The following is a 12,194-nucleotide window of genomic DNA, read 5'->3' as shown; positions in this document are numbered from 1 at the left end:
CGGGGAGCACCGGGCCCTGCCACCTCCGCGGCGCTCGGGGCTGTCTCGGGGCCGGGAGCGGGGAGCACTCGCAGCTCGGAGCCGCAAACGTGTCCTGCACGGCCGGTGCCCAGGTCTGTGGGGACTTCCCAGGCCAGGCCCCGGGGAGCCAAGCCCAGAAATCCCCTTGCCACCTTTGCCTCCTTGTCTCTGCCGTTCAGACTCCCCTGGGACCCTTTGTGCTCTCGAGTGAGTCAGTTTTGGGAAGTGACGGCAGGCTGGGGAATCCAGAGCACGCGGTTCCCGTGGCTGCCCACCCTGCCGTCACTCTCGGGGAAGCACGCTGCCTTCCCCTCCGGCCAGCCACTGCACGGGAGCAGGAGTGACCTGGCAAAGCCCACCGGTGGCCGGCAGTACAGGGCTGGCAGCCTCAGAGCTGGGGCTGAGGCAGTGATACTGGCCGGGAAGGTTGTCACAGTGTGGCCACACAGGCATCCGGGCACAGCGTGGCCGTGGGGGGACAGGGCGGCAGCGCGGTGTGCGACTGGGATGCAAAGGGATGCTGAGAGGCCATGGCTCCTGCCTGGCCACATGCTGTGATGGAAAGAGGAGCCCAGGGAAAGTCTCTAGGTGGGCAGGGAAACCTGGAACTTCCCTGGAGACCGCTCGGGGACTCCTCTGAGGGAACTGAACCAGAGGCGGGTGGCTGGCCGGAGTCACAATCAGGCTTCCAGTGCTTTTGCCCCTTCCCGTTTCTGGGCTGACGTATTTGTGGGGACTCCGTGCAGAGGCGAGGGCCTGCGGGCAGCAATGAGGGGCTCTCCAGGGCCACCGCTCTGAATTACCGTTGGGAAAATGAAGTGAAACCTCAAACTTCTGCCTCAGGAATGAGCTGGCGGGGCACAAGCAAATGCTTTCCTCACCATGGCCCACAGCTGACTCCTGCCCATGCCTGCACCTTGTTCACCCTAGGAAGGTGCAGGCAGGGATGCAGCTCTATGGGGCTGGCAGGGAGCTGGCGGGATCCATCTTCCCACCTCCAGCGGCAACAAGACCTTCACATAGAGCCACCGTGCAAAGGCCCCCAGTCCCAGTGGCTCTGCTGAAACCCCGGTGGGGGAGCAGCCATCCGGGCTGGGGGAGCCGGGGCCCGGGCTGCTCCCCCACCGGAACGGTGACAGGAGAGGCCGGGGCAGGCGCCCTTCCCGCGGCCCCCGGTCCAGCATCGCGGGTGGGCCAGGCTGGGACCCGGGCTGCGGCAGCACCTCCCCGCAGCCCGGGCTGAGGGTTCGGCCCCGGCGGGCTGGCACCGCGGGGCTCGGGTGTGCCCGGGATGCGGGAGAGCTGCCCCCCGCCCCGCTCTCGCCCCCCGACCAGGCGCTGGCGGGGCTCCCCGGGCCCGGCGCCGCGGGGGAAGCCCCGGGAGGGGGGGTGAGGGGGTGGCGGGCGGCCCAACGCCCCCTTCCTGGGCGGGAACGGGCCGAGACGTTATAGGGCGGGCGGCAGCAGTGCGGGGCGTAGCGCCATGAAGTGGTTCGGGCTGTTGGGGCTCCTCGGCGCAGCGCTGCTGGGCGTGAGTGGGGCTGGGGCTGGGGCTGGGGCTGGGGCTGGGGCTGGGGCTGGGGCTGGGGCTGGGGCTGGGGCTGGGGCTGGGGCTGGGGCTGGGGCTGGGGCTGGGGCGCTCTCTCTCCCCTTCCCTCCCCTCTTTCCTCGGGGCAGCCGCCCGGCTTTCCGGGAAGGGACACGGTCCGGTCGGTCTGGCCCGTCCCCTCAGCGCGGCCCGCCCCCGCGGGAGGCCCACGGTCGGGGGCCGTGCCCGGGACGGCGGCAGAGGAAGCCCCGGCAGCGGTACCGCCCCGCACAACCCGAGCTGTGCCGAGCCGGCCGGGTCCGGCGTCCCCCGGGACCCCTCGCCGCTGCCTGGAAGCGCGGGCGTGGATGTGGGGAGGTGGAGAGGACAGGGTGCGGCAGGCAGCGCAGGCAGGTCCCTGCCCGCCGGCCCCTCAGCCCGAACTCGCTTTCGCTTTCCGCCCGAGGGAGCGGGGCCCGGCGGGGTCTGCAGTCCAGCCCTGCGCCGGGCAGGGACGGGTAGTGTGGAGCGCTGGGGCTCCGCAGCCCAGGGCACAACCCGGGCTCTCGGCCGGGGTGTCCCCAGCCCGGGGCACAGGTCGGGCGTTGGGAGGCTGTGGGGGTGCAGGGACAGGCCTGTCTGCGCCCCTTTCACTTCCCTTTCTGCCCAGTGTCAGATGTGTGTGGCGGGCCGGTTTCTCTGTGCTGGGTCAGGCATCCCCCGGTCCGACCTTGCCGTGCCCTACAGCCCCATTGCTGCCCCATTGAGCCAGGGCTGCCCGAGGGGCCCTGTGGGGGTCTGCAGCACCCGGCTGTGCTGGGCAGCGGCGCCCCTTGTGCCCAGCCCTCCCTTGCCTGCCGCAGCCCCATGTTCATCTTGCTCCAGGGCTCTGCCGGAGCTCCCATCCTGCTCCCTGGGACAGCCAGGCTCAGGTGGGTCTGCTGGGGGTGGGCAGCATGGGGACTGCTCTGTGTGGGGTTATGGTGCTGTGGGTGCCCTCCTGCACCCAGACTGGCCCAAGATCTGATTCCCTGCCTCCTCTCCACCCTTCCCTGTGCACACAGCCCATTGCTAGGGGGAGCAAGGAAGGGCCCTGGCTGACTGCATGGATGATATACTTGCCTGGGGGTTTCCTGCCCCTCAGGGCTGGTGCATCAGCCTTGGGAAGGGGCTAGCAGTGCTCTGCGGAGGCTCAGTTAACACTGTTCCCCCTGCTCGGGACCACAGTGCTGTTGGCAGGGGCACAGGGCAGCGTGAGATCAGTGTTAGGAAATCTGGGGAAACGTGGGGACGCCCTACTGGAATCACTGCCACCCCACTTCAAAGAGAGCACTGATGGCATCAGGTGGCGCAGGCGGCTCTGCTGTGGTCTGTGGTTAGCACAGGCATGGGAAGAGCCGTGTGAGGAAGCCCTCACCTCGGGACGTGGGTTAGCACACAGGCTAGCACACATGTGCTTGCAAGAAGCGAGGCAATGCTGGAGCGCTGAGGAGCAGCATGAATTCACAGGTCATGTTTCTTCCAGTGCTGGGAACCTGGTGATGCTGTAACATGCCTTGACAGGCAATATGAACACAAGGGCAGGTGCTGTAACCGCTGTCAGCCAGGTACGGAGACCCCTTCCCCTTCCTGAGGTGCCAGTGCCCACTGCCCAGCCACAGCGGAGCAAGCCCAGCTCGATGTGACTGAGTCCCACCCCCACCCCATTGCCAGCGGTGCCAATAGCTTCACCTCCCTGTGTCACCTCAGTGCTAGAGCAACTGGGGACCTCATGGGTGCCCTGAGAGACCCCCTGGATCTCACCAAAACTGCCACAGCTCTCTTGGGACTGCCTGTGTTCCTGCAGCCACAGGACCCCATGGCATGGGCAGCTTGCAGGGAGGGTGCTGGCCACTGGCACTACCAGATCATGGTGGTATTGGTCAGCTCCTGCTGTTCCTGTCAGATTGTTTCCAAGTCCTTGCAGTGCAGTGAACAGCCACTCCCACCCCCCTCTTCACCCAGACCTGTGCAGCCACTGGGTGAGCTGGCCTCTGCATCCCTGGCTGCCAGAGCGACATCAGGCTACTGAGCAGCATGCTGCAGCAGCCCTGGCATCCACAGCTGCCAGCGCTCCTCTGTCCTGCTGGCAGAGCTGCTGCCTGGAGAGAGGGAAAGCCCCCTTGCCCCCTCCTCACCAGCCTCTGTTGCAGGGGAAAAGCTGGTCTCCGAATGCAGTGGCACAGAACACTCGGTCTGTGTCCACTGTGAGAGTGGACACTATCAGCAGAGCTGGACCAAGGAGAGGCACTGTGCCCCCCACGATATCTGTGAAGACAGTAAGTGTGCTCCCTGTGCCCACTGGCCCCAGCTTGTGGGGGCTACAGCGGCTGGTGTCCCCCCAGGCTCACCTGTCCAGTGCCTCACCTTGCCTGTGCTCCCCTTGCCCAGATGCTGGCCTCATTGTGAAGACACAAGGAAATGCAACGCACAACACTGTGTGTGAGTGCCGGGCTGGCATGCACTGCTCTGACACCAGCTGCCAGACCTGCGTGGAGAACCAGCCCTGCCAGCATGGCTTCGGCTTCGTGGCAGGTGAGTCTGACCAGTTCCTCCCTGTCAGTGGGACTGAAGCCCTGGCAGTGTTGACCTTGGGTCTTCCAGGGGAAGGGGGACTCTACCAGCAAGGTGCCCCTAGCAGAGCTTTGGGAGAGTTCTGCCTGCCACTGTGCCTGGCAGCATTGCCATGGGGAGGGCTGCTTGCCTGACCCCCGCAGCCCACACTGACCTTCCTGCAACCTCTTCTCCTTTCCAGCCAAGGCCCTGGCCCGGATGTCATCCCCCTGTGAGCCCTGTGCAGAAGGCACCTTCTCCAATGTCTCTTCTAAAACTGAGCCATGCTATCCCTGGACAAGGTATTGTCTGAGTGCTGACCACATCCTTCACCCATCCTCAGCTGTGCCCAGTCCCCAAGAGCATGTCCTCTGCTGCCAGCCTTGGGGATCAGGCAGCCAGGATGGTCTCTGAGGGACATACCATCAGGCTGGTGTTAGGGCAGGAGCAAGAGGAGCAGAGCTGTCAGGGCGGTGAGGTCTAGGACAGCATGACTGAGCTTGAGGCAGACATCCAGGTGCTTGTGACTATCCCTCAGCATGTTTGCAAAGTGCTGCCCCCTCCAGGGATGCCCATGCTGTCATCCACACTGGGGAGCGAGGGATGAGAGTCTACAGGGACCCCCCCATGCCCTGTCCAGGCTCTCCCTCCCAGCATGTTCCTTGGCTGTAGTCATCAGCTGAGGCACCAGCCCTCTCCGTGGGGAGCCTGGCTTTGAGGATGCCATGGGCTGGCAGGTCATCCCTGTCTTTAGAAAGCTGCTGGAGGGTTAATTGCACTCCCTGGTAGAAATGTGAGCCTTATTTCCAGGCTGAATTAGTCTCGCTTCAGCTGCCAGCCATTGGATTTCACTTTGCTTTTATCTGTGCCCAGAAATTACTTCCCCATGGAGCCACTTGTAGCCTGTCATCGAGTCATCTCTGTGCTGTTCTGCAATAACTGCAGTGCCTGAGCCCTGGGGTCTCCCTGACTGGGCAAGCCTCAAATATCCGCTCCCTCCTGTGCCTTGTCCCCATCTTCAGCAGTTTCAGCAACTCCAGACCGGGACCACAGGGTGGGGTCCTGCTGTGTACCTGGTGTCCCCGTTATGCAGCATGGGCCCCTCCAGAGCCTGGCAGGCTGAGTGCAGGATGCTTCCTTGTGCAGCTCTGCTGGCTGCCCAGCCCCGGCTGTTCCTCCTCCGGGACTTTCCACGTGCTCAGACTGTGCTGTGGTTACACGGTCTTGTTCTTCCCTGCAGCTGTGAGGAAAAGGGACTGGTGGTGAAGGCAAAAGGGACGAGCACCTCAGATGTGATCTGCGGTAAGTGCCTGGTGCCCTGGGCTGGACCGGTGCAGAGCAAAGATATTTTACTCTGGCTTCCACAGCTCTCAGGAGCTGGCCTGGCCTGGCCTGTGGGTGTTTTTGGGAGAGGAGGGTCTGACCACACTGCTGGCGTGATGCCTTCCTGCTCCTCTCTGTCCCTGTGAGGGATTCCCCATGGGACTGGGCCTGGAGCAGAGGCAGCTTGGGGCACTGGGCGTCTCAGTGAGGGTGTCACACAGGTTCCTTCACTGACCCTATCTCCCTCAGCAGAGTCAAGCAAGCGCTCCTCACTGTCGGTGCTGATCCCCATCATGGCTGCAGTCGTCACATGCCTCGTGGGCATCTGCATCTACTGCTTGGTCCACACAAGTAAGTGGCTGGGACACAGGAAGCAATGCCTTGGCCAGAGGGGCCATACAGGGCCAAGGAGCTGAGCAGGGAGGATCGCGGCAGCTCTGCCAAGAGCAGGGCAGCCCTTCTGGGGACACTGCCAGGGCATGGCTCCCCAAGCCCATTGCCCTGTTGGGTCAGTGGGCTCTGTCCTTGGGAGCCAGCATGTTTGCACTGCTGCAGCCCAAGCTGGGCCAGTGCCAGTGCCCTGTGGGTCCAGCTGGGCTCCCCTGCCATGGCCCCCAGCCTCTCTAGCCTGGCAGTGGCAGCAGGCACAATGTGAGCTGCAGGACCTGTGGTGCAGCAGCACTAGCCCTGGTTCTGACCCCTGAGAGCTTACTGCAGGGCAGGAGCACTCCCCCCTGACCATTGCCTTCTCTGTCCCTCTTTCCATCCAGATCCCAGGCGACGGGTGCAGGAGGTGAGTCTGTCCAGAGCCCTCCTCCAGCAGCAGGTCAGGGTCCCTCCTGGGTATAGCTGGGGATGTGCCAGCAGCAGAGAGCAACAACAGAGCAGGGGCTGTGGCTCTGCAGGGCAGGAGGGGTGGGGGCTGTCCTAGGGCTGCCTGGCTGGAACAAGACAAGGGCTGGGGCAACCCTGGGCTGCTGCTGGCAAATTCTGAGACAGGAGGGAGCCACACAGGGTGAGTCCCTGCCCTGCATGGGAATGTAGCAGGAGCCTGTGGAAAGATGTGGCTGCAGAGGTGGGGGGATGTAGCTGTCTGTCCCTGACCTCTGCCCCTGTGCAGATAGAGGTTGTGAAGCCCAGAGAGATCCTGGAGCCCCAGCAGCCCGTGGAAGTGGAGGAAATCTTACCTGTGCAGGAGACCCTACTCAGGGGCCAGCCTGTGGCCCAGGAGGATGGCAAGGAAAGCCGCATCGCAGAGCAGGAGAAGCTGTGAGAGTGCAGGGCACTGCCTCCAACAGGAGCACAGACTGGGGCCAGCATAGTCTCCTGCATTCCCTCTCCAGCCTGGAAGGAAATCCAGCATCTGGCCTGGCTGCAAATAATGTGACGCTGCAGTGGACCATGGCACGACCACCCCCATGGGGATACCATGGCAATGCTTAGTCTGGCTGCCTGCCCAGGGCTGCCATGACAGAGCAAAGCTCAGCTGCCTGCGTAGGGACGCAAGAGCAGAGCCTGGTCCCACCACCCTCCTGGGGTGCCGCAGCAGAGCGCAGTGTGGCTGCTCGTGTGCTGACCCCTTGGCAGAGCCTGGTGCAGCCATGGGCTGGGACTGCTGTGGCGGAACAGAGCAGGGTGGCTGCTCATGCAGACTCCCCGTGGCAGAGCCTGGTCTGCCTGACCGCTGTGGATGCCAGGGTGGAGCATGCCAGCAGCTGGTGTGGGACCCCCCCCACGGCAGAGCACAGTTTGCCCACCTGCCGCGGGGGCTGCAGTAGCACCCAGCTGTGGGCCGCCTGCACAAGGACCCTACAGTTACTGGCAATGGAGGCCGGGTAGCTGCTGGCACTGGGGCAGGGCAGCAGCCCCCGCGTTGACCCGGCCCAGACGGGCTCCGTGGGCACAAATAAAGGCAGGACTCGCTGTCCCGGCAGTGCCTGCACCCCTCTTCTCTCGGCCGCGAGATGGGGGTGACAGGACCGCCGCACCGGTGCGTGGGGCCAGGCACCGACGCGCGGCGGCCGGGAGATGGTGCTGCGGGACCGGCGCTGCGTGGGGCGGGACCATCTGCGCTCGCCTCCAGCGCGGCCCCGCCCCGGGTGGGGGTCCGGGCTCTCTGCGGCCGCGCTCCCTCCGCCGGCCGGTCCCGCGAGGCTGGGCAGCCCGTGGGGAGGGCTCCGCTGGGCTCGGGGGGCGCCGCCGGGGCTGCCCAGCACGGCGTTCCCCACTGCCGCGGCGGTTTCCCCCCCTCCCCCCCCCCCACACTCGGGCACCCACTGGCACGTGCGCAGGCGAGGGCACACGCTGCTGCCGCGTGCCGCGCAGCCCGCTCCCCACGCAGCCCACGCGGCTGCAGCGCGCAGCCCGGCCCCGCTGCCTGCAGCCGCCCGCGGGGGGAGCTGCCGCAGTCGCGGCCACCGCCACGGCGCTGCGGGGGGAACGGCTGGACTCGATTCTTCTTCGCCGCTCCGCTGACAAAAAGCTGTAATTAAACTTTGTTATATTCTCTCACTGTGCGCGAGCAGCACGGCCTGCACCCCCTGCCAGCCCCTCCTCGGGCCTCCCCGCCTCACTGATGCCTGTCTGCACTCCTGGGACCGATGATAGGTGCTCCCAGGACAGCTGCTCCCACTAGAGGAGGGAAGGGAAGAGACACCGTCCAGCTGTGCTTGACCCCTGCCGCGGCCCCAGACCCTCCCTCCACTGTCCCCCAGCCTCCAGCCCACCCTGAGCCTGGGTGTGCTCGCCCTGCATCTGCAGTCAGCGTCCCCCAGGGCTGCCAGGCAATGTGACAGCTCCTGCCCGCTGACCCCTGCCTGCGAGGAGAGAGCAAGCACAGCCCTCAACCCTGCACCGCAGTGCACTGAGTGTACAGGCAGGGCTGCCTGCAGTGGGCAGGGTCGGTGCACCTCACTTTGCCAGTCCGTCACCAGATGCACTGTGTGGGGCCCGTCTTGCTGCAGGGTGCTGGGGGGGCAGCAGCAGAGCTGCCATGGGCCCTCACTGGCATGGGGCTGGCCGGCAGCCGCACCCAGCCCAGCACAGGCTCCAGGTATCGGCTGCAGTGCGTGACCTGCCACCACCCGAGCACATATAGCGTGGCGTAAGAAAAGCCGTAAATCCCAGAGCCAGGAGCAGCTGGAACAAGGAGCGACTTTTACTGTAAAGGCAGTGGCACGTTATTTAAGGCTCCTCTTAAAACCTAATGTTAGGTTTAATAAGGGAGATAAAAGCATGGCAGCAGCTCTCCCTCTCAGGGCTTGGTGCTACCAGCAGTGCCAGTGGGATGGTCCCAGGGCTCCGCAGCATGTCCATGGCACCACTGAACACCCTGCCCTGGGGACAGATGTGATACTGATTCCTGCTGGCCCTGCCAGTCGAGAGGGCTAGCATCGCGTGGGCCACAGACACAGCGCCTTTGGCCCCAAACAGCCCCCAAAGGACTGTCTCCCCACGGCTGTCCCACTGCAGCGGGCTGGCCCCTCTGGGTCCCTGCCTCACCTGGTGCTGACCTCTCCTTGCCAGCACACGGAGTGTTTAATGCCTGCTCCTGCATGTCAGACATGTGCCATCTCATTAGCGCGTCTGTCCCCCAAAGTGAGAAGGGAGAGCGCATGAGACCTAATTGAATGTAACTAATTATTCACTCCACAAATGCTCTGTTTAAATGGGATTGTGAGGGACAGAATTACTCATTCTGAAAAGGGGAGAGAAAGAGAGAAAGACAGAGAGAAAACAAATAGAGGTGGCTGCTGGAGCTGCAGCTCCCTCTCTCCCCAGAATACCAATTACCGGATGAAGTGATTGTATAAATCTTTACCGAGTGAACGAACTGTACTAGTCACTTACTCCTGTCCTCTTATTACGAGGAAGCAATGAAAAATCATCCAACTCTCCAGTCCAGTTAAAGGCTCCCGCTTGCTGTCTCGGATGCTGTCCGCAGCTGGAGCGCTCGTCCTGGTGCTTTCCCCGGGGAAGCGGTCCTACAGAGACAAGGCTGAGTGCCTGGCAGGGACGCACACCACTCCCGCTCCCTGGCCCCATGGAGGAGCAGTGACCACGTGTGCCCCGGTGGGAGCCAGGTGATGCGGTGCAGCACCCCAGGACATGGGGAGACTTGGGCTGGTTGAGGACCCCAATGCTGCACAAACGATAGCTCACCCAGGGACTCCAGTCCTGGCGCAGAGGCACTCCAGGCCCTTCTGCCTGTAACTTTCCTGCCTTCTCCTTTGGTGGGTCCAGGCCCCCAGCCCCTCCCTACAGGCTCCCACAGCACTCAGACCTCTCCAAGCACTCACCAAACAGGGAAAGCACGGTGCTTCCCAGCCTCTTCCCACACTGGAGTCAGCGTTTCTCACTCCCTGGTGTCTCCGCTCCACAGGCTGGAGAAATGCGCTCATTAGCGGCCACCTCCATTGCATTTCTCTGCCACATCGTTTAATCCCAGATCCCTCACACGGCTTCCTCCAAACACACCCGTTTCTGCCCTCGGCAGTGGTGTGGGATGGGAGAGAAGGTCTTGGCCACACGGAGCAGAGAAAGCCACACTGGGGTCCTGCTGCACAAGCTGGTGAGGACCCAGACAGTCCCACACTCCCTGCAAGCAATACTGGGACAGTCCCCACCTCCCCCATCCCCTGAGCACCCTGGGGGCTGGTTTACCAGGACAAAGGCCACCTGGTCTCCATGTCTTGCTGCCACCAGGAACAGAGATGCAGCAGCCCCAGGGTGCTCCAAGGAGGGACTGCACCGCTGCGTGGGTACCCCAGGACACTGCGGCACTCTGGGTGCTGTGGCTCCCCAGCTTGGCTGGGGGTGAGAAGCCGCTGGAGGAGTTGTGCTGTTGGGTCACTGAGGGGGAAAACAGACTGCCAGCAAGTCAGCGAGGAGAGGGCAAACCCTCCAGCCTGTCCTGCCTCCTACGGAATGGGGATTTGATTGTTGCCAGCAGTAAGTTTCCACGCACTGGAGATGTGGGTGTGAGGGAGAGATAACATCATCATCATCATAACAAATGCAGCTGTGCAGCTCCATTCTGTGCTTATTGGCTTTCTTCTGTTTATCTATAAATAATTGCAGGGACACAATACACTTTTAAGACTGCCAAAGAGTTTGTCTCCCTCCAGCAACCGTATTGCCACAGTGCTGCCACCTTATCTGCTTGTAGAAAGATGAGGGTGGGAAAAATATTTACTGTCGGGGATATTTGTCATCTGCAAATTACCCCTGCCTACAATCCACAGTGGGTTTGGGACTGACAGCGCTGATCTGTATTGCAGGCACCTGAGCCCTGAGGTTCTCCACGCTGCCCCAGACCCACCTGAGCCTCCTCCCTGTTAGCTGGCAGGGCAGGCAGCACTGTGCCAGGAAATCCACCATGCATGCAAATCCATGCCACAGGCTGCAACGGCAGCCTAAGGGGATGGGGGAAATGGCAGTGGATGCTGAACTAGGTACGCAGCAAGTGGCTTGACACAGAGGAGTGCCATGATAGGACAACTGGGGCACTGAGGAGCTCAGAGGTTTGCAATGCTGGCAGCACCTCCCTCAGCACACACCTGCACCCCCATGCTGCAAAGCCAGGGCAGCGTCCCCCCAGCACAGCAGCCCCAGGCACCAACAACCTTGAGAGTCCCAGGCCTCACTGCTCTCCTGCAAAGGACAAAGGTGCCACGTACTCCTGCCGCTCTCTCAACACTCAACATCCCCATCAGCCCCGCTCTGCCCGCTGTTGCCAACCCTGCCAGCTCATTCACCATTGGAATTCTTCATATCCTGCAGCCCAGAGGCTTTTGCACAGCACTTATCACTGCAGTATCCAAGAACCGATCTAATTGATGTGACACCAATTATTCAAGTATCACTAAATGCAGAACTAATGCATCTATGTGTACAAACCTCCTAGACCCTGACCATGAAATTATAACTCTGACATGAAAGGAGCTAGAGTGGGAGCACCAGCTCTCAGTTGAGCCCCCACCACCACAGCACTGGCCAGCCCTGCCAGGACACATCCCCGAGAGCTGCACGGAGAGGCAGCATCACACGGGACACCTGCAGGGAGGTCTGCATCCAGCTCACTGCACAGAGTCAGGGCCCGCAGCTCCCTGTAGACCGGGCTGCAGCCGTGGTGGGTCCTGCGCAGCCGAGCCAACCTGGGCAACATCAGCCATGTGAGCGCTGGCAGGGCTGCTGTGGCCATCGTGACAGCCAGCCTGGGGAGCTGCGCGCTCTGCAAGGCCGTGCAAGAGCCATTTCTGGGCTGCTCAGCACAGCCCATGCAGCTAGCAAAGCTCTTGGCTGGGACATGGACTGGTGCTGGGAAAAGCTATTCATTGCATTTGAAATTTTACTGTGAAATTAAGCTATGCCTGGACACAGAGAGCTTGGCATAGGCAGCAGTTTGTATTTTGTAAATTGCTTTCTACAATCAGTTAAAGAAAAGAGGTGGCTGGTGGCCTGGCAGGGGGGTGGGAACACAGGGTGGCTCCTCTTTGGGCTGGCTTTAGGTCCCTGCTGTGCAGCCCAGAGGAGCAGCCCCGTTCCCCAAGGGAACGGCCTCGGCACAGGGAGAGCCTGCACCTGGCGGAACGGGACATGGGCTGCTGCCCTCTCCTGCTGTGTGTGAGGGGGGAGATGGCCCCATCAGGGGCTGCTCTCCTGCCCCCACACCAGCACCAATGACCTGGGTGAGGGGCTCTTGCCCTCCCACTGCTGGACACCTTCTCCG

General features: G+C 62.7%; 1 protein-coding gene across 2 annotated transcripts; it reads left to right on the top strand.

Annotated features, from left to right (window-relative positions):
* Positions 1 to 1,471: 1,471 nt before the first annotated feature.
* CD40 (CD40 molecule) lies at positions 1,472 to 7,972 on the top strand. 2 transcript variants are annotated; one of them, XM_075769077.1, is made up of 9 exons: positions 1,472 to 1,552; positions 3,075 to 3,156; positions 3,742 to 3,867; positions 3,980 to 4,123; positions 4,344 to 4,443; positions 5,382 to 5,443; positions 5,717 to 5,815; positions 6,235 to 6,257; positions 6,585 to 7,972. In XM_075769077.1, the coding sequence occupies exons 1-9, from the start codon at positions 1,505 to 1,507 to the stop codon at positions 6,735 to 6,737; spliced, it is 837 nt and encodes a 278-aa protein (XP_075625192.1). In that variant the 5' UTR covers positions 1,472 to 1,504; the 3' UTR covers positions 6,738 to 7,972. The 2 variants fall into 2 exon arrangements, with proteins under 2 accessions (XP_075625192.1, XP_075625191.1); XM_075769076.1 differs by having other exon boundaries at positions 5,714 to 5,815; positions 6,235 to 6,290; positions 6,585 to 6,887.
* Positions 7,973 to 12,194: the final 4,222 nt, after the last annotated feature.

This window comes from Balearica regulorum, chromosome 16, assembly GCF_011004875.1.
Source record: "Balearica regulorum gibbericeps isolate bBalReg1 chromosome 16, bBalReg1.pri, whole genome shotgun sequence".
Taxonomy (NCBI): domain Eukaryota; kingdom Metazoa; phylum Chordata; class Aves; order Gruiformes; family Gruidae; genus Balearica; species Balearica regulorum.
The sequence above is the reverse complement of the archived record's forward strand: the minus strand, read 5'-3'. Positions and strand labels throughout refer to the sequence as shown.

What these genes read in the sequence shown, in the direction of transcription:
- CD40 (XM_075769076.1), top strand. Translation starts at nt 1,505, where the DNA reads ATGAAGTGGTTCGGGCTGTTGGGGCTCCTCGGCGCAGCGCTGCTGGGC. An exon ending in TGGCTTCGGCTTCGTGGCAG is followed by an intron (nt 4,124 to 4,343) that starts GTGAGTCTGACC and finishes TCTCCTTTCCAG; the next exon opens with CCAAGGCCCTGGCCCGGATG. An exon ending in CCATGCTATCCCTGGACAAG is followed by an intron (nt 4,444 to 5,381) that starts GTATTGTCTGAG and finishes TCTTCCCTGCAG; the next exon opens with CTGTGAGGAAAAGGGACTGG.